Here is a 27,301-nt window from a genome sequence, read left to right as displayed (position 1 = left end):
TGGAGTATGCAGAATGAAAAGCATTTCAGCAAACAGCGCTTCTATCTATAGTTGTTTGCATAAAGACAGGTTTTTGCCAAACTTTGCAAGTTGGTTTTGTTTTTATGTGTGTGTCCTTATTTAACAGGTTTTACCTGGCAAGATGATTACATGCAGCACGTTATTGCCCTGGAACTCTCAAACATTCATAAAATCCACCACTGGCGCCCTGATTCATTTATATCTGATGGATCTGACACACTAAGGTAAGTCGTCCGTGATGTTATGTGCCATAGTGGTGGGTTTACAGGTGTGGAGAAACAGAATGTCCTGGAGACCAAATTCTTATGCAAATCACTAAATACTTTCCACAGGATGAGCAGAAACTAGTGGTGCAACAGGATTTTAAAAGGTTGGTAAGAAACAGCGGTGAGAATGAGTGAACACTGCAGACACCTTGAATCTGAATACTAATAGGATAGAAAAATGTTGGTGGCAAACATATTTCCCTTATCCTCTCCATTGATTGCACTGATATCAGAGAGAAATTGGAATAGCCAGACCAGACCAGTGGCTCATCTTGTCCAATATCTGGTCTCTGATAGTGGCCAGTACCAGCTGCTTAAGGGGGAGGAATAGGAAACTTTATAACAGACAGTTATAAAATAACCTGCCCATAGGAGAACTTTTTTCTGGAGTGAGCTTATAGAAGTTTCAGTTGAGTTAGTCTCAAATAACATTAAAAATAGCAATTTTTAAAATCATTGTGACAGTGCACTTCAGTAGTCCAATAACGTGAAAGTTTAACTTAATACATTAGCATATAAGCATGTTCTGAATAAGATACTGAACAATAATACATTGAATGGCTAATAAGAACTAAAGGAGGCCTGTACATGTTAAATAAAATTGCTCTCCCTAATAATACTAACTAGCTATTGTTTCTCAGTGGCTTACCATGCATTGTAATGTCAGTAATTATTTTGAATTATTAAGGAGGAATTTTGGTTCTCTTTTGAAACAAGTATTGATGTCCTGATCCTACAAACTCTTACATGAGGTAAGTCAATATAAGCCAGATTTTTGAAAGAGCCAGGTTTTAGGTGCTCAGCATTCATTATTGGAAATTCATTTTCAAAATGGCCCAGTTCTTACCTAAGCACCTAAAGAAGGGCCAGATTTTTAAAAGGTGCTACGTACTCAGCAGCCACTGATGTGACATTTATGACCGGATTTTCAGATTTATTATTATTTATTGTTTGTATGATCATAGCACCTAGGAGCCCCAGTCATGGATCAGGACCCCATTGTACTAGGTACAAACACAGAACAAAATGACAGTCCATGAAGCTCTCAGCGTCTGGCATGCTGAGCCCTTGAAAGTATGGTCCAGCATGTCACCAGTTTAAAATGTGTGTTGATTTTCAGGTTGTCTATTTTCAATACATACTGTACATTAGTTAATATATTTTTATGTATTTTTTTATCTGCAATGATCTCATTTCTCCTGCCTCTCTCTCATTTATTTTATTTTTTAACTCTGTGGGTATTACTCTAGGCTCCTTGAAGCAGGAGTTCTGAACACTGTTGTCAAAACCAATTAAATAATGATATATGCCCCTTAATGTATATATCTAATTATTAGGGCTGTCAGCTATCTGCAGTTAACTCAAGTGATCAATGCAAAACAAATTAACTAGATTAAAAAAATAAGTTGTGATTAATCACAATTTTAATCACACTGTTAAACAATAATTAGAATACTAATTTAAATATGTTATAAATATTTTGGATGTTTTTCTACATTTTCAAATATATTGATTTCAATTATAACACAGAATACAAAGTGTATAGTGCTCACTTTATATTATTATTTTATTACAAATATTTGCACTGTAAAAAAGAAACAAAAGAAATAGTATTTTTCAATCCACTTCATACGAGTCCTGTAGTGCAATTTCATTATTGTGAAAGTGCAGTTTGCAAATGTAGAATATTTTTTACATAACTGCACTCAAAAATAAAACAATGTAAAACTTTAGAGCCTACAAGTCCACTCAGTCCTACTTCTTGTTCAGCCAATTGCTAAGACAAACAAGTTGTTTACATTTATGGGAGATAAGGCTGCCTGTTTCTTATTTACAATGTCACCTGAAAGTGAGAACAGGCGTTCGCATGGCACTGTTGTATCTGGCGTTGCAAGGTATTTACATGCCAGATATGCTAAACATAAGTATGCCACTTCATGCTTTGACCACCATTCCAGAGGACATGCTTTCATGCTCACTAAAAAATGCGTTAATTAAATTTGTGACTGAACTCCTTGGGGGAGAATTGTATGTCTCCTGCTCTGTGGTTTCACCCACATTCTGCCATATATATACGTTATGGCAGTCTTGAATGACGAACCAGCATATGTTGTTCGATTTAAGAACACTTTCACCGCAGATTCAGAGGTGAAAGTAACTTACAGGACTTACCGGTACTGCTGGAGTCCTGAGGGGGGCATGGCATCATCTGGAAGAGGCGTGGCCTCTCAAGATTTAAAGGCCCTGGGGCACCGGCTGTGGCTGGGAGTCCCAGGGCCTTTAAATCAACCCGGGGCTCCCAACTGCAGAGGTGGCTGGAAGCCCCTGGGGCTCAGGGGCAAATTAAAGCAGCAGGGAGCTCCGAGCCCTTTAAATCTCCGCCGCGGAAGCCGGTGCGGTCCAGCATGGCGTACTGGCTCTTGCCGGTACACCGTACCGTACCGTACCATACCATACCATACCGGCTTACTTTCACCTCTGCGCAGATTTGACAAAACACAAAGAAGGTACCAATATGAGATTTTTAAAGATAGCTACAGCACTGGACCCAACGTTTAAGAATCTGAAGTGTCTTCCAAAATCTGAGAGTGATGAGATGTGGAACATGCTGTCAGAAGTCTTAAAAGAGCAACACTCCGATGCAGAAGCTACAGAACCTGAACCACCAAAAAGGAAAATCAACTGTCAGTTGGTGGCATCTTACTCAGGTGATGAAAATTAATATGCGTCAGTCCACATTGCTTTGGATCGTTATCAAGTAGAACCCGTCGTCAGCATGGACACATGTACTCTGGAAGTCGTCAAAAAGTACAAGTAGTGCTGTATTTAACACAATTTTGAGATGATTCCCATCTCCTTAAGAAAAAGAGAAATTTGTTTTCGTCATCAGAGTGAGTGTTAATACAACTGCCACAAGCAGGAGTTTGTAAGGGCTAATCTAAATTCTCTTTTCAGATATGTATGTGCAGTTCCCAGTGACTTCAGTGGACTTCAGAGGGCAGAATTTGGTCTTGCATTTCTGTTTTCATTCCCTTTCTTCTTAAAGTAAATGAAGAAAGGAGAAGAGTGATGTTGCAGATTAACTGAGGGATGAGAGGATCATTTGGAATTGATAGATCATTGGGATGGCTTCTGTGATGAGAACCTCTTTGGATTAGTTGGTTCTCACTGAAGCAGAAGTTGTACTGACTTTCTAGATTCAAAACTGGCAGAAATTTTAGACTGACTTTCGAGTTAGATAGAAAAGGAGGAGTGGTGTGTGTGTGTGTGTGCACTTGCATGCACAGGTGTAGTTTAACTCAGATAATCTGACCTGGACATCCAACCTGCATGACAAGCAGAATGTAGAGTTCTGGAACAAGAGAAGGGTATTTTGATGTACCAGGATGTTTACATGGGGAAGCAAGTAGCATGGGAAACTAGCAAGAACTGCAGTAAATTTATAGTAATGCCCCCATAGTCCCCTCTGCAGAAATTGCCTGAGTCCCCACAGTCAGCGTATCTCGTTTGACACCAGTGGTGAAAGCACACACCTCTTTTGCTGGGTAAAAGCAACACAAAGCTGCTCTAAACTCTGCAGGTTTGGCCAGTGGAGGATTCCCGGATGCGAGAACTGAAGAAGTCAGCCATAAAGTTGCCTTCTAATATCTTGCTTGCAAGCTCTGGTGTAATTTGTGTTCTGAGATGGGGGAGCACATTGGGGCTGCAACTCATTGCACTGCAGAAATTCTAGGCAGTGCTGTGACTTACTGGCAGCTTGGGACAGGTTGCCATATCCTATGCACGCCTCCAGAGCTCTGTAAACTACATAATCTTTCTCGCCCCCACGCTGTGAGTTCTGCCTGCACCTATTAGAATCTCACATGCCTGACCTATCTGTTCAGAGACTCTGTACTTGTGCGTTGGCTCTGGGCCTTCTCCCCTACTTTCTTGGAATTGTGGTTCCAGTGAAATGCTGCTGCCAAGTGCAGCCATCTGCTGAGGGCTTATATAATTGAGACAGCTGCCTCCCGTGTGGCTCCTCATGGCACCGGATCACACTACAGGCAGCCTGCCTCAGTTTCCCCTCTTGGACTGTTCCAATAAAACTGCCTTTTATGCTTTTTCTTTTATCAAAAATACCCCTCCTTGATGACTAAGTTTATTACTATAAAATAAACTGCAAATAAAACTCAAAATACCAAAATAAAGTCCATTCCTAACTCCACACAAGCCCTAGGTCTTCCTCCTCCCAGACCTTCCTGCTTGGGGCAACTCTCCTGATCTCAAGGTTTTCTCTGCAGAAGCCTTTTCCCATTGTCTGCATAATCTTCCCGAGCTTTCCCCTTCATTGCAGCCACCTGCTGCCCTTTAGAGGGAATTACCTGATTTAATGCATTCAGCACAGGTATGCCTTATTCTGTAATCAAGCTTGGTTAGTCTAGGGTTACCATAAGCGTTCCCAGATATTTCCTTTTTTTTGCTCTTCTGCCCTCTGTCTGAGCGGATTTTTCAAACAAGAGGAAATGTCTGGGATTTTTGTGGAGCAGACATTACAGCTCAGAAAGAGCTGGCTGTGCGTCCTGATTGGTTCCTCCGCTGCTGCCATAGCTGCCAAATCCCACCCACCCAGGCCCCGGCTCCCTGTCCTAGGGAGGGGGAGAGGCAAGGAGGAACTGGCCGATGGCAGGCGCTACATGCCAGGTCTGTGCCAGTCACCCTACCACCATGATGGAGTGACACTGCCCCTACCCTGAGAGTAAGGCTGCAGTACCCTCTCCAGCATCCCCCAAATACCCCCTCCCAGTACACACACAGCCCTCCAGAACCCCCCAACTGTACCCACCCCTATCATCTCTCCCCTCCCCCCCAGCAGTGTCCTCTTTTTGGTAACCCTATAGTCCCAGCCCTTAAGGGGCGAACCACCCTGCTATAGCATGTCATAAGAGTTATGTGGCCTGAGTCTGAAGTCACTTACACCAGTGTAACTCCATCAACTATGGTGGGATTACTTCAGACTTCCACCCCTAAAGCTGAGATCAGAATTAAGGGCAGGACACTTGATTTTTAGATATAAACATGACAGGCTACAGCTTTGTGTGAGGGATCACTGTTCACAAACTTAGGCCCATATGTCCACAGGAAGTGCCCAGATAGTGACTGCCACCCAACAGCTCTCTAAGAACTCTGGCCCACTAAAGGCTCTGCCCATGAAGCTCCTCAGTGGAGTGAACATCTGGCCCCACTGATTGGCCCAGACATGCAACCTACGCCAGAAGGAGGCACAGGAAGTTGTCTGAGCAATGGCATGAACTTCTGATCTGTTGCTGTCCTGGACCCTAACTCTGGTTTGATCCTGGCACTGTTCCCTGACTCCACTTTGATCCTTGATACTGGCATCTGACTCTGACTTGACCCCAGTGCTGTTCCCTGGTTCCTGACTCCAGTGCTGACCCATAGTATGACTCCTCACACTGATTCTGGCTCAACCTTTGGCATAACTCCTGACCTCAGCTCTGGCCCTTACCTTGGTGTGATCCTGACCCAACTCCAACTCTGACTCTGGCTTCGGTTCCTGACTGCTAACCCTGGCTCTGACCACTAGGCCTGACCACCCGTTCCCTGGTTTCCACGCTTTGTCAATTAATAAATAAAACTCAGCATGGTGGTACTCTTCCAAGCTCTGCCTTCAATATAAGCTCCACCTGTGTGAGTCCAAAAAGTGAGGACTGGTCTACACTGAAAACTACATTGGTATAGCTGTGTCTCTCAGGTGAGTGAAAAAAACCACACCCATGAGAGACATAGCTATGCCAGTCTAACCCCAATATAGACAGTGCTAGGTCGATAGAAGAATTCTTTCATTGACCTAGCTACCATCTCTCGGGGATGTGGATTACTACAGGTACAGAAGAACCCCTCCCGTTGCTATAGTGAGTGTCTACACTGAAGCGCAGCTGCAGCTGTGCCACAGTAGCAATTTACATGTAGTCATATCCATATGTAAGCAGGGGAATGGACCTGCTTCCTGGCTTACACACTACCCTGGTGAAATGGGCTAGCAAAAGGATCTGAGTCCTCATTCCCACTTCCTTTACCCAGAGGCCTGCCTGACCTCAAGGGCTCCCCTTCCACTCTCCTGTGTGGCAGAGTCCTTGTAACCCCAACAAGGCTGGGCCCAGGATTCCTCGGGGGGCTCGACCCCCATCCTTGTTACGGTCACTTAGGGCAGGGGCTAGGGTGTCCCCACTCTGGGGTGCTCTCTCTGCACTGGTCGCTTCCCTGACCCACAGATCATTACATACAGTTCAAAGCAAATACAATTTATTAAACAGCAATCAATTTTTAAAAAAAAGGAAGAAATGAGAGGGTTAAAGGAAAACACATAACCCCGCTCTGTGGCATGGGGACATCACAGCCAGCATCTCTGGAATGTCAGGGCAGTTAACAGTCTGTTCCTCACAAGTCCCAGGCCTCCTTCTCAGGCCCTGGTTGTGCTGCAGGGATGCTGCGGGTCGGACACTTGCTCTGGCGGTGGCCACACGCTCTCAGGCTCTAGGTGGCAGGACCATTCTTCCCAGCGTCGCCCCCACCCCGTCAGGGTTATGATTCCCCTCCAAGTCTGGCCTGCAAGGTCTCTTGGCTGGGGCGTCTCCCTGCGCAGGGCCCACTGCCCAAGGTCCCCCTCGCTCTCTCCAGTTGCTCACTGCTCCAGCTCCAGCTCCACCACTCTGCCTCAGCACTATTGCTGCTGCTCTGCCTCCAGCTCCCTGGGTTGCTTCTCTGGCCCCTCTGGCTTTGGTTGCTGCAGCCCTGCTCCCAGCACAGGTCTGCTCTCTGGGCTGCTTCTGTGACTCTGCTCCCAGCTCTGACCTGCTTCCTGGGCTGCTTTTCTGGCTCCTCTGGCTGGCACGGCTCTGCTCCCCAGCTCAGCTTGGGCCCCTGCTCTCTCCTTAGCTCGGCCCCACTCTGTCTGACTCAGGCCATTCCAGTTCACACGGAGGACGGAACCCCCTGGCCTCCTGACTCCCTGATTAGCCTGCCCACCCTGTCAATCAGGCTGACCTGGAGCATTGGCCTCTCCCCGTGGTTCCTGGGGACTGTCAGTCTCAGGGTCCTGATTTCCCATCGACCCTTCCCTTCTTTTAGTGCTGGGAGCTAGCCAACCAAAACACCCCACTGAGTTTTAGTAAGGGGACAACAGTCCCCTTACACATAAATACTGCTCACTGTAGACTGCAGCAGTGGTGCTGGAATTAGGGGTGCTGGGGGTGCTGCCACACCCTGTGGATTGAAGTAGTAGTAACTAACACCAAATGCATGGTTTCCATCATCAGCACCCCCACTATAAAAATTGTTCCACACCCCTGAACTGCAGATGTTCAAAATGAAATCATGCATGCAGTCTGAATGCAATGGGGCGCCTTTGACTTGACTCCTTGACTAGGAAGGAAATGATGAAATGTCCCAAACGCCACTTGTAAAAATCAAAATTAGATGTCACCCACAGAAATGCAAATCCAGGAATCTCCGTCTCCTTTCTTACATGAATGAAATAGTTAACAATGTTGACATTTAAATTATCATCATTAGGCACTCAAGTTACCATCTCAATGAGATAGATGAGTGGAGTTGTTCACACCTCAGAGCTGTTATTCCAGACTTTCTGCAGACTCACAGACACCTCTAGAGCAGTTACTCTTGGTCACATTTGAGAGTTTTGCGTTTTTGTTTTTGTTTTTTTTTTGGCAGATGTAAGAGTTGGAGACTTAAGAAAAAAAAAAAGAGAATGTGAAGAACATGAGAATAGCTTCAGAGATGTACAGATATACCATACCATTGCATACTGGCTCAGTCTGAGCTCAGAATCAAGCTAAATATATTCTATAAAAATAGGTAACCTATGTATCACATAAGAATCCTGGTCACAGGTGCAGATCAGAAGAAACTCTCATTTCATCCCATAACCTCATTTAAGCCCTACTGGTTGGTTAGTGGACACTGCATGTCCTTTGCCAATGGCATCTTGGGATTTTGCAAGTTAGGTTTGGGACCCACCATTGGGGCTGAAAAGAAATGGATTCTGATGGTAGGTTTAATAACTTCTTTGAAGTTCTGTTGTAAGTATAGCTGTGTATCCCTTTAGGGTGCACTGTAATGTTGCCTCTTGTATTTACAAATATTTTTCCCCTTTGGACAAAACTTTGTCCTGATTCAGGCTTTGTAGTTGATTTGCAATTAGATCATTAATTATAATCATTATTTTATTACCTTACCAGTGGAGTTATGTTTTCATTTTGCTGAAATATAGAAATTTTCCACATTTTCTAGTGTCATGTTTAAAACTTTGTAGGTATATTTTGTTAAGAACATTCACACAGAGCTGACTTCTATAGCTTCAAATATAAAATGTAGTGACTTTTTTTTCCCCTCCGAGTTCAGTGTATATCATTTATGCCGGTAACATTCTTTTCCTTGGTTTTGATGTGCAGGACTTCAAAGCGGAGTGCTGCTGATAATGAAAGGAATTATGAGCTGGAAAAGGATGTGGACTTGGCCAAGTCCCTTCAGCAATATCTGGCATACCTAGGTATTCTCTCGCAGTCTGCAGCTCCAAATTTATATCCAGGGATGAAGAATGACAAAGCTTCTGTCAAGGTTGTACCTTTAGATGCTTTCTGCATTTAATATTAATTCCTTCTTTCTCCTCTGCCCTCTCCCTTTACACCCTGCTACCAGCCTTTGTTGTTTGAGTTAAGACACATAGGAAACTGAATAAAAGTAGTCTCTCCAAAAAAGGTGAGCTGGTTAAGAACCTACCTCTTATGTGCTGTATTGTTACAGGGTTTGCTTCCTGCATATTAATATGCCTCAACTGAAATGCATTGTAAAATCTAATGTAATAAACTCTCAGTAGATACATAAAAGCTGATGTATTTATCCACAGTGAAGAGACATGCTCTATTTTTTGAAAGCTGTCTCTCTGACAAGTTCATGCAATGCAATATGGTATTTTGAAGAAACTGGCAGATATTCTTGACCTCTTGGGTAATGTTTTGGCACCCTGTGATGTCTTAATGTGTTGGCTGTTTGCATGAATGCAACCTGGAGGCAGCAGGTGCACCAAAAAAAGATTCTTATGAGTTAGAGAGAGTCGGGCATGGAAGATAGACTTTACTGGTGATATGCTTGGTATCAAAACCAAACTGCCACAGCTGACAAACCTCTTCCCCCCCTCCCCCCCTCCGTGGCCTGAAGAGCTAATGACTCAGATACATAGAACTAGCAAGACCATCTACAGTAGCATTTTCTGGTGATTCCCAACAGTGGTACAGGTTGTACCTGACTTTTTATTTAACTGTCACATGTCTGAAATATTCTGGAGAGACAAGGTGGGTGAGGTTATAAATTTATGCTCCTACCACCCCAAACTGGAACCCATATGGGATATCGTTAAACAGTTACAACCCATATTCAATGGGGACCACACTCTGAAAGAAATCTTTTCTGAACTCCCTTTTCTGGCTTTCAAACAACCCCCCAAGCTCATCAGAAGAAAGCTCCCCACAGACTAGGACACACCAGCTCAGAGTGGCACCAGAACAACAAATGCAAAATTCCTAGTCATATCTCCACTGCTATGATGCTCAACACCCCCCACAATACACCTTCAAGATTCATGTGTCCTATACATACTTAACACAACATGTGGTATGCCCCATTAACAACTATATGAGTGAAACTAGACAATCACTATGCTCTCGAATGAACTTTCACAGTGAACTCACACAAATGATAAAAGACAAAAACATCATATCACCTGTAGATGAACACTTTTCACAAAGCGAATCACTCTATATCTGACCTCTCTGTTCTCATCTTCAAAGGAAACCTGCATAACACCTTCAAAAGACAAGCCTGGGAGCTTAAATTCATAAATTTGCAAGATACTAAAAATCATGGACTGAATAGAGACACTAGAGTTATGTTGTATTACAACAATCTATAACCCACTTAGCCCCCCTCCCCCTCCGCTGCCTTCCCATCCCCACCTTGAATGGTCCCTGGAAATATCTTACACTAAAAAATCCACCTTGTAGCTGTGACACAGAGTACATTTCCCAGAAATGAAGAAGAGCTCAGTGTAAGCACAACAGCTTGTCTTTCTCACTAACAGAAGTTGGTCCAATAACACATCACTCACCTTATCTCTCTCATGTCCTAATAATACGGCTACAACAACATTGAAGTATTATGGTCCGAAATCAGAAATATCTCAAATGTCATTGGAGTGAACAGCAGTAAGTTAGAATTTATGTGATATGACAACAGGTACTTATTTAGGGTTAGGGAAACTTTCAGGAAGCAGCAAAATAGGTATGGGAACTAATGAATGGGCCCACTCCCGTTGGTGCCTGAGCTCAGCTTTTTGAGTCCCCGGTTTTGAGTCTGAGGACATCGAGTGAGGATGTCCTTCTTTGAAACCTCTATCTTTCAGGGAAGTGGAAATTTGCCCCAAAGATATTTCAGTAGGGCTTTCATGCAAGTTCATAAATAATCCATATGTCTGAGATCTTCTGTAGGGAAGCCTGCCGTGATAACACCACCCACCAACATTATTGAGTGTTGCCATGGAGATAGGTACTTAGAAACCTGGGGGAGTGGGATAAAGAGCAGAAAATCTGGAAATGAAGCACATATAGAAACAAACTGTAGGATTCTTTCCACTGAGGAGCATTTTAAAACAACTGATCGTGACTCAGACTGCGTTATCTGCAATACAAAACAGAAGTAAAAAACAGACAGCAAATAATGTCTCAAAAGCTACAGTCTCTTGGAGACCTTTCTCACCTCTAAAATTCAAAGGCAGTTGCTGATCTTTCAAAAAGTAATAAGTGAAACATTCCGTATTTATACAACGTATTCCTGTGTAAAAGGAGCAGTATTTAAATAAAATACAGGCCAGTGTGTTTAAGAATCTGCTAGACAGCTGACAAGCAATGTTACCTTCATGGTTTGAAAAGGAAAATAACTTTAAGAACTGCATTTAAAAAAGTCAAACCACTTACCAAATTGAAAACAGATACAGATTTTGCTCAATTTTGATTGCATACCACAATGGAAACTCCATATCTTCATAATTTTCTCCAAATATTGATGAATTCTGAGCAGACACTAAATAATGTTATTCCCCTTTTCATCTTCTGTACTTTCTTTATTAAAAATGCAGGAAAACTAGAAGTTCCATATTCTACTTTCACTTAGAATTGCCACCTCTATTGCTAAATATAGGCTTCTCTCTGGCTTCTTCTTTCTGCCCCTTCCATCAAAACATGTCCTTTCCAGATGCCAGTTGGATCCCAAAAAGCTATTTACTGTCCTCTGCCATCCCATCCTGCCTGTAGTCTTGGCAGAGAGCACTACACTATGCCTGGCTACTTTGGCACTACCTCCCTCTCCTGGCTGTGGGGAGGTGTGGGTGAAGTTTGTAGGAACAGCATGTAGTATTATAAAACAAATGCTAACAGTAGGCCAAATAAGATAATGTAAAATTGCTTTCCTGAATGTGAAAAGATGGTCTAAGAGACAGTTCCTGAATATATTCTGATTGGCCCCCATAGTGTTCTGAAATTTAAAAAAAATGAATGCCTAAAATTAGGCTCCTAAATTCTTATTTAGAGGATTTACGGTATGAAGCTAAACTTTAGGAACCCAATTTTGAAAATCTTGGTCTGTAGTTTTCCTTCCATCTCCCAAATATATTTATATTAAGCTGAATAAAGTGGTTGACTTGCATATTAATCAAGTTGCAACTCAGCAATTGTGTATGACATCATTCTAAAATGCACATATAACTAAATACCTCAGAGGCAGCTAAGCATTCCATGCTTTGCATTGTCAAATATCAGTGAGCTTGAGGTCACCTCACACACCACTGCAGCAGTAATAACCTTATTGATGCTTAAGTCGTGCGACACAACAAACTTTATCTGTAGTTTACTTTCAGTTACAGAAGCCCCAGTGATTCTGATGCTTGGAGCAATATGAGGTCCTGGTGTCATGCCTTTTTTTTTATTAGCATTGTTTTAGACATTATCCATTGCAAGCTCAATAGGTGTATTTTGGCATTTGATAATCACCTCACCAGCGAGTAAACAGAAAGTCATTCACAAGGCTTGGGGAATTTCTTTTCCAGAGCTTACAGCTCTAGAGAACATTTCACTGTAGTTCTGTTGAAAAAGTTTATTCAGAAAATGAGCACTTGGTGGCATTTGTCCCTTAGGCATTAGCTGGCATTTTTTTCATCCAGGCCTAATGAGGGCTTTACCGTCTCACAAACTTCTGCACTGTCAATACTTGTGAATCCTTTCAATCAAATACTAGACTTAATTCACTCACTCACTCTCTGAAAAGGCATGGCTTTTAGGTAGCTGAAAATACAGAATCACAGAGGCTTCAAATTACAGATTTCCCCCCTAAATTGGAGCAAGACTCTTCCTTTCAGAGAAAACTGGACTTATTTACATCCTGCCTCTGCTGAAACCTAGGCAGGCGATTCATTTTGTTGGATTAGAATGCCCAGGACGTATTTGATACTGAAGACATTTTGGTATTAAAGGAGGACATGTTTTGCTGTTCACAGTAGCCATGCTGGTATATTGTGGATATGTACTATAATAATCCTATAGCTGGGTCTCCTGGAAAACCTTGGAATGAAATCTTCAACAAATGTGACTGAGGGGAAGGAGCAAAGGCCACCGTGGCAAGGAGAAAAGCAGAAAAGTGCCAGACTACGAAGGCAAAGGGCCTCCAAGGAAAGAAAGGAAGAGAGGGGCATCTGTGGGTTCATGCCACTCTGTTGAGTGGGTGGAAAGTGGAGACAGTTGTGTCTCCATTTGCCATGCGGGGGAGCCTCTTTTATGCCTCTATGCAGGCATGGGAGCACTTTTTATAAGCTTCTGATACTAGAGAGATGGGGGCTATATATATATACCTGGTGGATAGATGTTTGCCTTAAAGAGGTAGATGTATTGGGAAAAGATGCTTTGTTTTCCATCTGGGAATGAGTCGAGAGGCTGTCACTTTCTGTTGAGCTCTTGTGCTGTATGTGCTTGCTGGGTCTGTGAGGCTCTCCTGTTGTTTCTCCTTGGGATGCTGGGGGATATGAGTGGGAACAGTTGGTCTTTTAGTCCTGTTTGGGTATATGAGAGTTAGAGGGAACCTATACTGCTCCTTTAGTTCCTTGTTGGGGGCAGGAAATCCCTACTTTTCCTTTAGCTCCCTGGAGAATGGAATGAGAGGAAGGTTCCATTTCTCTTGCCCTGAAAGAAGCGGGTCTGGTCAGAGTATGGTGATGGAATAATTATGGGCTACTCCTGCAGTGGTGCTGCCTGTATTGTCTGGGCTCTTCATTGGAATGTTTTTTGATACTAGAAATCTTAGGCCCTAATTTTAAAGTTTAAAGGAGAATGTTTAGGATCCTTGTTTATGCCTGTCAAACCGATAAGAAAATTATAGAACTGAGCAGAAGCTAGAGGGGAAGGGGAATGGGTTGGATCAACTGTCATTAGATACTGGCGAGGGGAGTGGGTGTGATTGTGAACTATTGGTGGGAGCTCATTTTGCTAGAACCTTGAAGCTTCTGGAAGGTGGACTGGGCATCTGATAACTTGGTTATCAGTTTTCAGTGCTGTATGTAGTTGTTTCTAACTATAGTAAATGGGAAAACAGACCATTGGTTCTGAAATCAGGTAATTAGCGATTACCAAACATGAGTGTATGAATTTATTGGAGTACAGCATTTGGTCAGCAGACTACAGCAACATAGGGCCGTGCAGTGCCTGCTAGAACTGAGCCCTCCTTCCTAGTGTGGTTTCTTGAATGCTAGGTAGAGCACTTGCTCTGATGCTTACATGGAGTAGAAGAGAAAGGTTCCTTATGCTCTCTTTCCCCTTTAGTGCACCCGCCCTCGACAGATTATGTGCAGCTTAATTTTCCTAAATTGAAAACCAATTGCTGGATGCTTCTGTGAAACATTTAGTACTAATATCCCTGTCTTAGAAAATTTGAGTGCTCAAATAAACAGTCTAAAATATACTTTGAACTTATTCTTCTGAACAGCATTAATACTGATAGGGTAATAAAAGAGATCATGGGGCATGCAGTCACTACTCATTTTAAATCCAGAGTATTAACTCAAAAGAGCAGAGCCCTAATTGATGTAATATGGATCACTGTATCAGAGTCAGAATAGTCAGATACTGGTTTTGGTATCCAGCTACCTCTAGGTGTGCTGTTGTATATGACTGTTGCAAAATCAAAAACCCCTATGCAACATGAACTTTAAGTTCTGCTTTTAGCCGTATGAGTATAAATGAGTAATTTGTAATGTAACCTCTACATAAAATAAATTATTTCATGAAAATATAAGGATTCAAATTACAGAGGATCTCCCCAAGGCTATACAGATTGTTTGTCAGTCTAAGATACTTGTGTGGCCCCCTTTAGAGTGGTATCTGAATATCTTATAGTCTTTATCATCACAACACTCTTTTGAGGTAGGGAAGTGCTATAATCCCCATTTTACAGAGGGAGTAATTGATTTGGCCCAAGTCACACAAGAAATCTGAGATGGAGTAGGGACTTTAACCCAGCTCTCAAGTCCTAGGTAAGCACGCTAACCACAGGACCCTCCTTTTGTCTGCTGCTTTCACTTTTGCTTTAAGAAGGGGCAAATTTTGTAGGGGAGAATTGTACTTCAGCTACAGACCTGAGTACTTTCACTTCTGTCTGACTATGGATGTAACCCAAGTAGCTAGAGATGTAAATACTGAGGTTTTAGCACAAAAATGGGGCACAAAAAGCAAGGGACCAATTGGTGCATTTTTGAATATTTTACCCTACAAGACTGAACATTATCTACTAAGGAAAAAAATCCCTCTATCTACTGAGAATAAGAATCTATGGTTTCATTTAGGAGATTTCACAGCTCATCCATTTGTAAAATAGGAATGATAATTTACCCTACCTCACAGGGGTGAGGTGTGGATTAATTAAAGTACGTACAGTGCTTTAAAGATAGAAAGTGCTATATAAATGGTATTATATATGCTAAGTATCAGCTAAAGGTCATCAGGAGATTGGGTCATGAGCAGTCTGGCATACTGGGTGGAGTCGGAGTAAGGGCTAGCAGGCAGAGCAGAGCCAGGGCATGAATGGCAGAGTCAGAACCAGGAATTAGAACTGCCTGTCGAGGCATTGCCTTGAGGTGGGGCAGGCAGGGGTAGGGCTGGGTTCCAACACAGGACTGGGACTGGGTGCAGGAAGACAGAGAATCAGCAGGCACATGCACTAAGCAAGCTACTGCTGGGGCTGGACATAAGAAGAGTCTCTCTGGCTTTCTCAGCCAATCAGAAGGGGCGGTTGGTAAGCTGTGCTCACTAGGTGTCAGGAGACTAAGCTGGTGCAGCTGCAGCCATACTGCTGACACAGGGCACTTATACAAAATCCCAGGTAATTCATTTTCAATAATTTCCTGGACACTACTCAGATTTAATGGTTTGCTTTCAAATCTCTACTATTCAGGTGGTCTGGCTGGATGGGCAATAATATATGTGGCTGTTTGGCACCTCTCAGTCTTATGTCTTCTAATCTGCTAAACCCAAGTATTTGGAGTTTGGCTCAACAGGTATCCGCCTTGTAATGTGACACTGCTTTGCTGTGTTATGATGCAAGCATCACACGTGCTTCAGTGGTGAGGGCTGGCTGACTCACCATGACCAGTTCAGTAAATAGCAGATGGTGGAACTGGTGCAAATTTAAAAATGTCTTCCTTATTTAGTGTTGGCTCATAGAAGACTCAGGTGGGAGTAGGTAGAGTTGCCAGCAATTTTAACATTAGTCTGTTTTGCTTAATTGTGTGTGTTTGGGGGGAAGGTTGTTACTCACAATATAACACCATCATGTTTGGTTTTTGTGAAAAACTTATTGCAAACAATTTTGTGTAATTGATGGAGATTTTTAAAGTTAAGGATTGATTCTGCAAGATTCCGAGAACTCTGGCTTTGATCCAGCACATTACTTAAGCATGCATTTAACTTTAAGCACATGAATAGACCCATTGACTTCAGTTTAAAATGTGTATATTCCTCCAAGACTTGTTTATTATGGGTGCCTACAGTACATCAGCCTTTAGGTAATGAGTTAGCTCAGTGTACCAGTTTCACCATATCCTTACAGAAAAATTGTTTAAACACCATTCTCGGAAATCTTACACTTCCATAACAGACTTATGACATGTGAGCAAACTGTTCTCAGGGATGAGAACTGGTAAATCCTAATAAACCCATCAGCACTGATTACCTTGATGCACAACTCCTACAGGTCAGATGGAGTTCGTTGTCAATTCTTTGGCTCACATCATCTGGTAAAACTAAGGTTTCTGTTTGCTATGGAAACAAAGACGAACTGCCACTTCCACTTCATGCATAAGTCATTCCATTAGAACCAATAATCAAGAACATTAGCCAATAGGAGGAAGAACTGGTAGAGAGACAGAGCTACAGACTAGCACTGGATAGAACTGTGAAAGCTAAAGACTAGGAAGTTCCATAACTGTTAACATCTGAGAGGGAAAGATGAACATCTAGGAGGGCCAGGGTGGTGGAGAGGACTTGGGAAGCTAACATGAGAACTGGGACATCTCCACAGAAGTCAAGAAGGGCTGCAAGCACTTTGGTCTTAAAACTCATAACACAACTGAAGTAAGAATGTGTATACAAAGGAAACCAGAGTACTAATCCACTCTTTTTTGGGGGGAGGGAGGGGGGGGAGAGGGTTTAAAAATGAAAGAACATACAGTTCACAATCAAAACTGTGCCAACTACATTTACAGCAGAGCAGATTACCAAATTATATGCAATCAGATGTCAGGCCTTTCTATTACACTGAAATTGCACAATCAGGATTTAGAGGCAAAGTCCTCACTAGTTCTGATCAAAAGAGACTCTGTGGAGCCATTTTGCTTGATCATCAGTAAGCTTTTGACACTAACTACAGGGTATTAATTAATATTCTTTTCTGATGTGGCTTTTAAATGGGTTCAAAGCTACAGGTCTCAGAAAGAAAGCAAAATATATTTATGGAAGAATTACTAGTGAACCTTTTGGCTGGCGTTATGTGGGAGGCCAGACTAGATTATCAAAATGGTCCCTCATGGCCTTAAAATCTATGAATCTATATACAGATTGTGAGCATGGTGATCTGTCTTCCATCATGGCTGCACTACAACAGAGCTGCACTTTAGGTCCTTTGCTGGTTTATGTGTATATGAATGGTCTTTCCAGTACTGGAACTAAATGTGGTGGTTTCTTGTATGGTGTCGTGTCACTGCTATATGTAAGCAAACCATTAGTGAGGATAGAAGATGTTTTAATTCATGTTTGCCCAGAAGACTAAATTCTGCTTGTGGATGCTTTCGTTGACTTTAACTGTAATTATATATACGCATCCTAAGGCCTAATTTGGTCCAGGGGCTCTAAATGCCTCCTCAGTCAGCTTTCTCTTAACATGAAAGTATACCACACTATTGAGTACCATTTTTGTAAAACTCTCCTCCCACACGCTGATCTAGTAATTGTACTACACTTTTTATGGTCCTTTAGGAAATGTAGGATTTATATAAGCATATGGTATTTCTGGCATAGTGCTTTTACATATGATGCAGGGGTGTGTAGTTCACTCAGTACTAAGTTTTGTTCTAACTGAAAGATGTACATCTATTTAAATAAATATGCTGAAGAAAAGCTTTAGCTGATTCTGCTGTTGATGGCTTTTGGAAAACTCTTATTTTCTCTCATTATTGCCCAAAGGGTTCTGGTTTGAATGTGTGTTTTATGTTGCAGTTTATTTTGCCACCTTATCAAATAGGCACTGTGACTTGGTGTTAAACTATTGTGATTAGCTATTGTGGCCCCACTGGAGTCAATGGGTGCTAAGGATGAGTTAATGTTTATAAGCACTGGAAGTGGAAGGTCCTGTGAAAGTGCTAAGTAAAATTATTTTTTTGTGGTGCTGTGTCTTTCTATATTCTTAAAATGGTTTTTCACCAACTGTACACCTCTTCCACATTGGGCAAATGGATCTCCAAAGAAAGGCATGTTTAGGCATAAATGGCAATTCAATGCACCACTGCTCTGAATTCTGTTGCCCTTTTGTAGCTGAACTGGAAGTTAAAAAGTTATTCCATCTCTTACCGGCAAATTAACTGGCATTCATCAGCCTCTTCTGTATACATCTCAACCTTCTCTTTTTTTCAATAGCTCTTTGCAACAGAAAATGCATAGTCTATAAACTATCTCAGTGTGCATCTACAAGGTATAGCATTATGTGCCCTTTCTGTGAACTTTCATAGGGAAAATGTCAGTTACTTAACTAAGCCACACCAGACATTGCCCTGATAATTCTGTGTTCAAAAAGGTTAGGTTTTATAGTATTTTTGATAGTGCCTCCTGTGAATTATCTACAGGATAAGGGTGATATTGGATTAAAAAAGCATTCTTTAAAGCAGGAGAGCCAGAATTTTTCTAAAAAAGCAATGTGACAGCTTAATATAATTTTTAAGGATCTTACAGCAATGACATGACTTAATTGAATAGTACCTTAACTACAAAACAATGCATGTTATTTCCATAATAATGGTTAACAGTGTCTATTGTCATGCATCAAAAGCACCACAGAGGGAATTGACAAATCCCTGTACTCAATAGCAATTCAGGATATTAAAAAACAAACAAAGAAACCACTACCCTGCTCAGGTGTTACCCTTTCAAACTCATTTAACTTTGAAATTAGGCAAACCAGCGGTGTCCATATGCATGAGTCTAGAATAAAACAGCACTTGAAACAGGACTATCACAGTGGCCTTTAATGTTTATTATTAGATTTGAAAATAAATAAAGTATATAGAAGTAGTAACAAGATTCAAAGCTCTGTAGTGTAGGCAACTCCCACCCCCTTCCATAAAATCAAAAAACTGTCAGGCCAATTGACATAGCAAATGCTTATTCTTTATTAGACACTGTATTTTGTATTGCATTATTTACCCATGCCTTGTCTTTCCTGGGATTTCAGACTGTATGTTTCTATTTGCACATTTGTCCTGGTGGTATTTAGTTTATCTCGGGGGTTTTGTTTCTCTGTTTAAGCTGAAGAGACTTGCCCACAGCTAGGAGGGTTCTTTAATTAAGTCAGACACAACTAGCTCAGATTGCCTGGCAACTGAATGTACTTTCAAGACAGGTGAGCTGTTGATACTGTACTTTAATTAGAACTTTTTGCATTGTATCCCCAACTACCAGAACTGTGACCTGTCAAGCTGCTGAGAGATTGTCCCTTCTTGATACTGGATCAACTCTGAGCCTGAGATTGACACTTGTATCCAATTTGTATAAGATTGCTTGAGGTGTTTTGTTTTTGTTTTTCTGGCTGTGCATGTTTGTTTACAAAGGAGCAGGAAATCACAAATCTGCCAATTGAGCATATTTGTATTAGGTACATAGCTTCTCAAAATTTAGCCCTGATTACCTGATCTAAATCTTTCACAAACCCTTTTGGTTTGGTTTGTAAACACTGCTAGTGTTGCCCACCTTACGATATTTTGTTTTAAGTAGGGCTGTCAATTAATCGCAGTTAACTCATGCGATTAACTAAAAAAAATTAACCGTGATTAAAAAAATTAATCGCGATTAATCGCACTTATAACAATAGAATACCAATTGAAATTTATTAAATATTTTTGGATGTTTTTCTACATTTTCAATATTGATTTCAATTACAACACAGAATACAAAGTGCACAGTGCTCACTTAATATTATTATTTTTGATTACAAATATATGCACTGTAAAAATGATAAACAAAAGAAATAGTATTTTTCAATTCACTTCATACAAGTACCATACTGCAATCTCTTTATAGTGAAAGTGTAACTTACAAATGGAGATTTTTTTTGGTTACATAACTGCACTGAAAAACAAAACAGTGTAAAACTTTAGAGCCTGTCCACTCAGTCCTACTTCTTATTCTGCCAATCACTAAGACAAACAAGTTTGTTTACATTGATGGGAGATAATGCTGCCTGCTTTTTGTTTACAATGTCACCTGAAAGTGAGAACAAGCGTTTGGATGACACTGTTGTAGCTGGCGTTGCAAGGTATTTACGTGCCAGTTATGCTGAACATTCATATGCCCCTTCATGCTTCGGCCACCATTCCAGAGGACATGCTTCCATGCTGATGACGCTTGTTAAAAAAAGAATGCATCAATTAAATTTGTGACTGTACTCCTTGGGGGGAGAATTGTATGTCTCTTGCTCTGTTTTAAATGCATTCTGCATATATTTCATGTTATATCAGTCTCGGATGATGACCCAGCACATGTTCGTTTTAAGAACATTTTCACTGCAGATTTGACAGAACGCAAAGAAGGTACCAATGTGAGATTTCTAAGGATAGATACAGCCCTCGACCCAAGGTTTAAGAATCTGAAGTGCTATCCAAAATCTGAGAGGGACAAGGTATGGAGCATGGTTTTAGAAGTCTTAGAAGAGCAGCACTCCGATGCCGAAACTACAGAACCCAAACCATCAAAAAAGAAAATCAACCTTCTGCTGGTGGCATCTGACTCAGATGATGAAAATGAACATGCATCAGTCCGCACTGCTTTGGATCGTTACCAAGCAGATAAAGTCATCAGCATGGACGCATGTCCTCTGGAATGGTGGTTGAAGCATGAAGGGACATATGAATCTTTAGCGCATCTGGCACATAAATATCTTGCAATGCTAGCTACAACAGTGCCATCCGAACGCCTGTTCTCACTTTCAGGTGACATAGTAAACAAGAAGCGGGCAGCAGCATCTCCTGCATATTGTAACCAACCTTGTTTATCTGAGTGATTGGCTGGCCAAGAAGTAGGACTGAGTGGACTTGTAGGCTCTAAAGTATTACACTGTTTTATTTTTGAATGCAGTTTTTTTTACATAATTCTACATTTGTAAGTTCCAGAGTGGTAGCAGTGTTAGTTTGTATCAGCAAAAAAAAACCAAGGAGTACTTGTGGCACCCTAGAGACTAACATATTTATTAGGGCATCTGATGAAGTGGGTTTTAGTCCATGAAAGCTTATGCCCTGATAAATGTGTTAGTCTTTACGGTGCCACAAGTACTCCTCGTTATTTGTAAGTTCAACTTTCATGATATAGAGATTGCACTACAGTACTTGTATGAGGTGAATTGAAAAAAACAATTTTTTTGTTTTTTACAGTGCAAATATCTGTAATAAAAACATATAAAGTGAGCACTTTTCACTTTGTATTCTGTGTTGTAATTGAAATTAATATATTTGAAAATGTAGTAAACATCCAAAATATTTAAAATAAATGGTATTCTATTGTTAACGGTGCGATTAATCACAATTAATTTTTTTAATCGCTTGAGAGCCCTAGTTTTAAGCATTAAATATCTCACCTTTTAGACTGCAACCCTCAGGAAACCAAGTCCTTTTCCAGATTGCACTTTTGATCCTCAAATAAAAGGCACTATGTAAGTGCAAAGTAATTTTTTTTGCCACTGTTACTCCTCATCACTCCAGTTACAGTGATCCTGCTGATTCCTATGCCCAATATGCTTCACTGTGCCTACTAATTTGATAGCTACATTTGCACCTCTCCCTTTACTGCCCATGTTTGATAATATTGTTTCTGTGCACAGGAGCGCCACCAGCTTTTTTGCCGCCCTAGGCGGCGGAAGGTCCCGCCCCCGAAATGCTGCCGACAACCGGGGCGGCCGAAGATCCGGCCGCCGCGGTCGCCACCCCCCAAATGTTAGCGCCCTAGGCGATCGCCTAGGTCACTTAATGATTTGTGCCGGCCCTGTCTGTGCAGTTTTGCTTGAATAATCATAGAATCATAGAGATACAGGTCTGGAAGGGACCTCAATGGGTCATCTAGTTTCTAGACCAGTCCCTGGACTCGGGACAGGACTAAGTATTATTTAAACCACCCTTGGCAAGTTTTTGTCTAACCTGTTCTTTAAAACCTCCAGTGACAGAGATTTCACGACCTTCCTAGGTAATTTGTTCCAGTGCTTAACTACCCTCACAGCAAGGAAGTTTTTCCTAATGTCTAGCTTAAATCTCCCTTGCTGCAGTTTAAGCCAATTTCTTCTTGTCCTGCCCTCAGTGGATAAGTAGAGCCCTGCGCAGATACAAAATTTATATCCACGGAAATGTAGGGCGACCATATTTCCCTATGCTGAATATGGGACATCTGGTAAAATTACTCATATTCAAGCGAGTTCAATGGCAATCAATCAGAACTATGCAGTGCAAACATTCAAATTAACATAAAATTGACTGAGTCCCTGTTAAAAAGAAATACCGTGTAGTTCAGTGGTGGGCAACCTGCAGCCCGTGGGCCACACATGGCCTGTAAGGGTAATCCGCTGGCAGGCTGCGAGACAGTTTGTTTACATTGACTGTCTGCAGGTACGGCCGCCCGCAGCTCCCAGTGTCTGCAGTTTGCCGTTCCCAGCCAATGGGAGCTGCAGGAAGCGGCGCGGGTTGACCAAGAACAGGGATTTTATAGGGGAACAGTAGGGAGATGCCATCTTGTGCTAGACATATGAACAGCTGACTACTGTCAATTGGTTGGTAATCAACCAAGAGAAGCTAGAAAAATAGCCACACTTTAAGATAAGGAATGATTCTATCCATTGGTTCATGACCCCCAGACTAATGAAGTACGGGCCCACCTTCTGCTACCCTGGCTTTTTCATTGGGAGTCACTTTGTCTTACACACTCAGTACCATGCACTGGACACCTGGGAAGGGAGAAAACCCGTGAAAGAATTACTAGGTGGTTCTATTGGCCAGGCATCTATAAAGAGGTGAGGTATTACTGTGTGTCCTGCCTGGAGTTTCAGTTGGCAGGACCTAAGAGTTCTCTGAGTGTTCCCATTTGAGAGGACTGGCATGGATTTGATTGGACCACTAGAGAGGAATGCGAACGGACACCAACACATACTGGAGATCATGGATTATGTGATACAATACCCCAAGGCTATTCCACTTTGCACAACCAATGGAACTTATGAAGGTCTTTGTGAGGGTGAAGATCCCCAAATAAATAGTAATGGACCAGGGAATGAACTTCATGTTACAACTGAGGAAGCATTTGTGTAAGCTACTGAAAATCAAATCTCAGAGAACATCCATTCACTCCCCACAAATGGATACCTACTTGAATGCTTCAATGGGACCCTAAAAGGGATGCTGATAAAGTTCATGGTGGAGGACCCTTTCCATGGGGATCACTTGTTACCACCACTCTAATATGCAGATGTGAGGTTCCTCAGGCCTTAATGGGGTTCTTGCCTGTCAAGTTGTTATATGGTAAATAACCTGGGGGGATCCTAGACCTAATTCAAGATACCTGGGAGAAGCAGGAGCCCATAGGCACCAGCATAGTGCAGTACATTCTCCAGCTATGAGAGAAGCTGAAGACAGTAGGGTCTTTGTGAAGGAAAATCTCTTAAAGGCCCCAGTGTCTCGAGCAAGCCTATAATAAGGGCATCTGCTCATGTGAATTCCAGCCTGGCAACAGGGTACTGCTGTTGTTGCCCAGGTCACAGTCAAAGTTAATGACTAAAGTGGCATGCCGGGTGGGACGAGTGGATTATGAAATCCAGTAGTCCAGGAAGAGGAAAGAAACCCAGATTTACCATATAAGTCTTCTCAGGGTATGGTGGGACTGTGAGACCTTATTCTTAACACCTTCCCCCACCTCCAAATCCAGACCTGGCCCCCAGGCTCCACTGTGCTAAGACCTGGACACAATTTCCTTGAGGGGAAGGGTGTGGGAACCCCAAATGACTCAGATATTGCAAGTGGCCTAATCTCTTCCTTCTGTGTTCTCATCATGACCTGGATGAACCTGTTTGTTTTTTCACCACACCACGACGGCGCCTGGATGGAGAGTCAGTGAGAGCCACCATCCCCTGTTCAGGAAGGTGTGGGATGCAGTACATTTGGGAGCTTCAGGTGATGTTGGACCTTGGGATAGTAGAGGAATTTCACAGTGGGTGGCAGAGACCCATTGTCTTGGTGTCCAAGTCTTGGGATGACTTGGTTTTGCATTGACTTTAGGAAAGTGAATGGGATATCCATGTTTGACACACATCCCATGCCACAAGTTGACGAGTTGTTGGAGTGGTTGGGGGCAGAGAAGCCTATCTAGAACTTAGATCTGATCAAGAGTTGCTGGTAGGTCCCCTTAACCAAGGGATCTTGATGAAAAAGGTCTCTGCAAACCCTTTTGGCCTGTACCAGTTCAGGACTGTGCCCTTCAGCCTTCATGGCACCGTGGCCACCTTTCCAGTGACTGATGGACATGGTTCTGTGATCGCACAGCCCAGTATGCAGTGGCCTTCATAGACAATATAGTCATTGATAGTTGTAATTGAGAGAGATACCTTGAGCATGTATTGGTGGTCCTACAGGCCCTCAAGCAAGCTGGTCTCATGGCAAACCAGGCCAAGTGCTGGTTGGAATTTCATGAGGTAACATACCTGGGACGTAATTGTCAGGAGGAGCAAACTTAGACCTCTGATTGAGCAAGACCAGGCCTTGAGAGATTGCGCTATTCCATCAACAAAGAAACAAGTTAGATGTTTTTGTGGCCTGGCTGGATATTATAGACAATTCATACCTAGATTCGCCATGATAGCAGTGCCCCTCACTTTCTTAGTTAAGAACTGTAGCCCCAAGAAGGACGCTAGTCTGAGGCCTGTGACAAAGCCTTCAGGATCTTGAAAGATCTTCTGAGCAAATTACCAGTGCTCTTCCACCCTGACTTCACCCAACTGTTAATACTCCACATGGATGTTTGAGATGTGGGGCAAAGAGTGGTGCTGTCCCAGAACATCCAATACTCTATATTAGCCAGAAGCTATTTTCCCTAAGAGAGACTCTACTCCACTATAAAGAAAGAGGCTTAATCAGCATCAAGGGAGGTTTAAGTTAGATATTAGGAAAAACTTTCTAACTATAAGGATAGTCAAGTACTGGAATAGGCTTCCAAGGGAGGTTGTGGAATCCCCAGCATTGGAGGTTTGTAAGAACCTCAACAGACAAACGCCTTCAGGGATGGTTTAACTATACTTGGTTCTGCCTCAGCGCAGGGCTGGACTAGATGACCTCTTGAGGTCCCTTCAGCGTGATATTTCTATGATTCTATGATTAACCCAGAGGTTCAGCATCAGCTAAACGCATAGCCACTGTCCACTCAAGAGGTAAAACTCAAAGGTAAATCTGCATGTGCTAGTGTGCCACAGACATGGAACTCAAACGCATTTTCTTTGCTGACAAAGGAGATTACAGCTCTCTGCTCTCTAAGAGCATAAACCATTATAGAAAATTCATGGAGTGACGATTACTCTGAGGGGGAATCTGCCTCTTGGCAAAGGAAAGATGTTGCAAAATCATCTCTCTAATGGAGGGTGTGTGTGGGGGGGTAAAGTTACTTGTGAGGAAGAATAAAATAAGAATAAAATAATGGCCCCCCAATGAAGAACTGGATAAAAGTTGAAGTTCCTTCTTTCACCTTTTGAACATGTAAGGTCCACTTCTGACCTCTTTCATCTTTATGGAGCCCGAGGGGAGGTGTGTTAATACTGGTCTTCTGGCCCAATTCCAATTTGTGTAATGACGTTCTAGCAATTTGCATTCTTGTGAAGTATATAGTCTCTGCAATCTGGATTCAGAATGTTACATTTCCTGTTTTAAACTGTTGTTTTAACAGTGCATAGCAGCACTACACATCTGATGGGTTTCATGTCATTAGGGACCAAAATGATCAGCATACTATATATTCAAACTATTCCAATACTGTATATTATTGTTGCAGTTAGTATTTATTTGTATTACAGTAACACCTCGTAAGTCAGCTGAGATCAGGGTCGCATTGTGCAAAGCACTGTACAGGTTATAAAACAGTCCCTGTCCCAAAGAGTTGATAATCTACATAAGATTTTACAACCTAAATATTGCAGTTTAAGTTTGTAAAGTATTTAGTGGTCTTTTAAAATGAAAGATGTTACATAAGTGTAAGGGTTTCTTTTGGGGGGGGGCGGAGTTGGTTACTGATAAGCCTGTCTTCAGGTCAATAGTACCCTTTAGAGGGAAAACACATGATCTTAACAAAGAAGCTTTTAACATTTAACTTATTACAGTAAGTGCCATTTGTAGTTTAAATAGGAATACCAACTACTAAAATTTAATTAAAAAAACAAAATTTTAAAAATCCAGTGAAAACAGTTCTTTTTAAACAAATAGACATTGTTCTGTAGTGTCTGAAACCCAGTCATTGCAACACTGAGATTCTGAAACTGAAATGAATAAAAACAAAGGAGAATGGACTTCATTGGATTTTCTTTGTCCAGATGAATGTAAACAGAGCATACATAATTGCAAGCCAATTGAATTTTATGATTTTCTCACTTGTAATAATCTAAAATGTTATTAGTAACATAGGTAACAAAATGCAGTGTCTTTTTAAAGCAACCCTTCCAGTGTACCAGAGTTTGCACATTTGTAGGAGGGGTTATGTGGCAGATTCTGATTTCTTGATTAATTTTGCCTAGCATTAAAATACAATGGAATGTGTGACCATGTGAAGTAATTCTTCCGCTTTACTCCATGCTGACAAGGCCTCAACTGGAGTACTGTGTCCAGTTCTGGGCATTACATTTCTGGAGAAAGTCCAGAGAAGAGCAACAAAAATGCTGAAAGGCCTGATGCTGAAAACGTAATCTATGAGGGAAGATTGAAAAAATTGGGTTTGTTTAGTCTAGAGAAGAGAAGACTGAAAGGGGACATAACAGTTTCAAATACATAAAATGTTGTTACAAGGAGGAGGGAGAAAAATTGTTCTACTTAATCTCTGAGGATAGGACAAGAAGCAAAAGGCTTAAATTGCAGC

The 27,301-nt window shown here is 41.8% G+C and overlaps 1 protein-coding gene across 1 annotated transcript in view; it reads left to right on the top strand.

The window, feature by feature from the left end:
- Window positions 1–27,301, top strand: part of PTPRN2 (protein tyrosine phosphatase receptor type N2) — a 688,626-nt gene that overhangs the window by 103,568 nt on the left and 557,757 nt on the right. Inside the window, exons 3-4 of the mRNA XM_029911620.1 lie at window positions 128–245; window positions 8,759–8,924. Of these exons, the coding sequence (XP_029767480.1) occupies window positions 128–245; window positions 8,759–8,924 (284 nt within the window). The remainder of the gene's footprint in view (window positions 1–127; window positions 246–8,758; window positions 8,925–27,301) is intronic.

Source organism: Terrapene carolina, unplaced genomic scaffold (assembly GCF_002925995.2).
Source record: "Terrapene carolina triunguis isolate 2854851 unplaced genomic scaffold, T_m_triunguis-2.0 Scaffold111, whole genome shotgun sequence".
Classification (NCBI taxonomy): Eukaryota; Metazoa; Chordata; order Testudines; family Emydidae; genus Terrapene; species Terrapene triunguis.
Note: the sequence above shows the minus strand (reverse complement) of the source record. Positions and strands in the feature narration are given on the sequence as shown.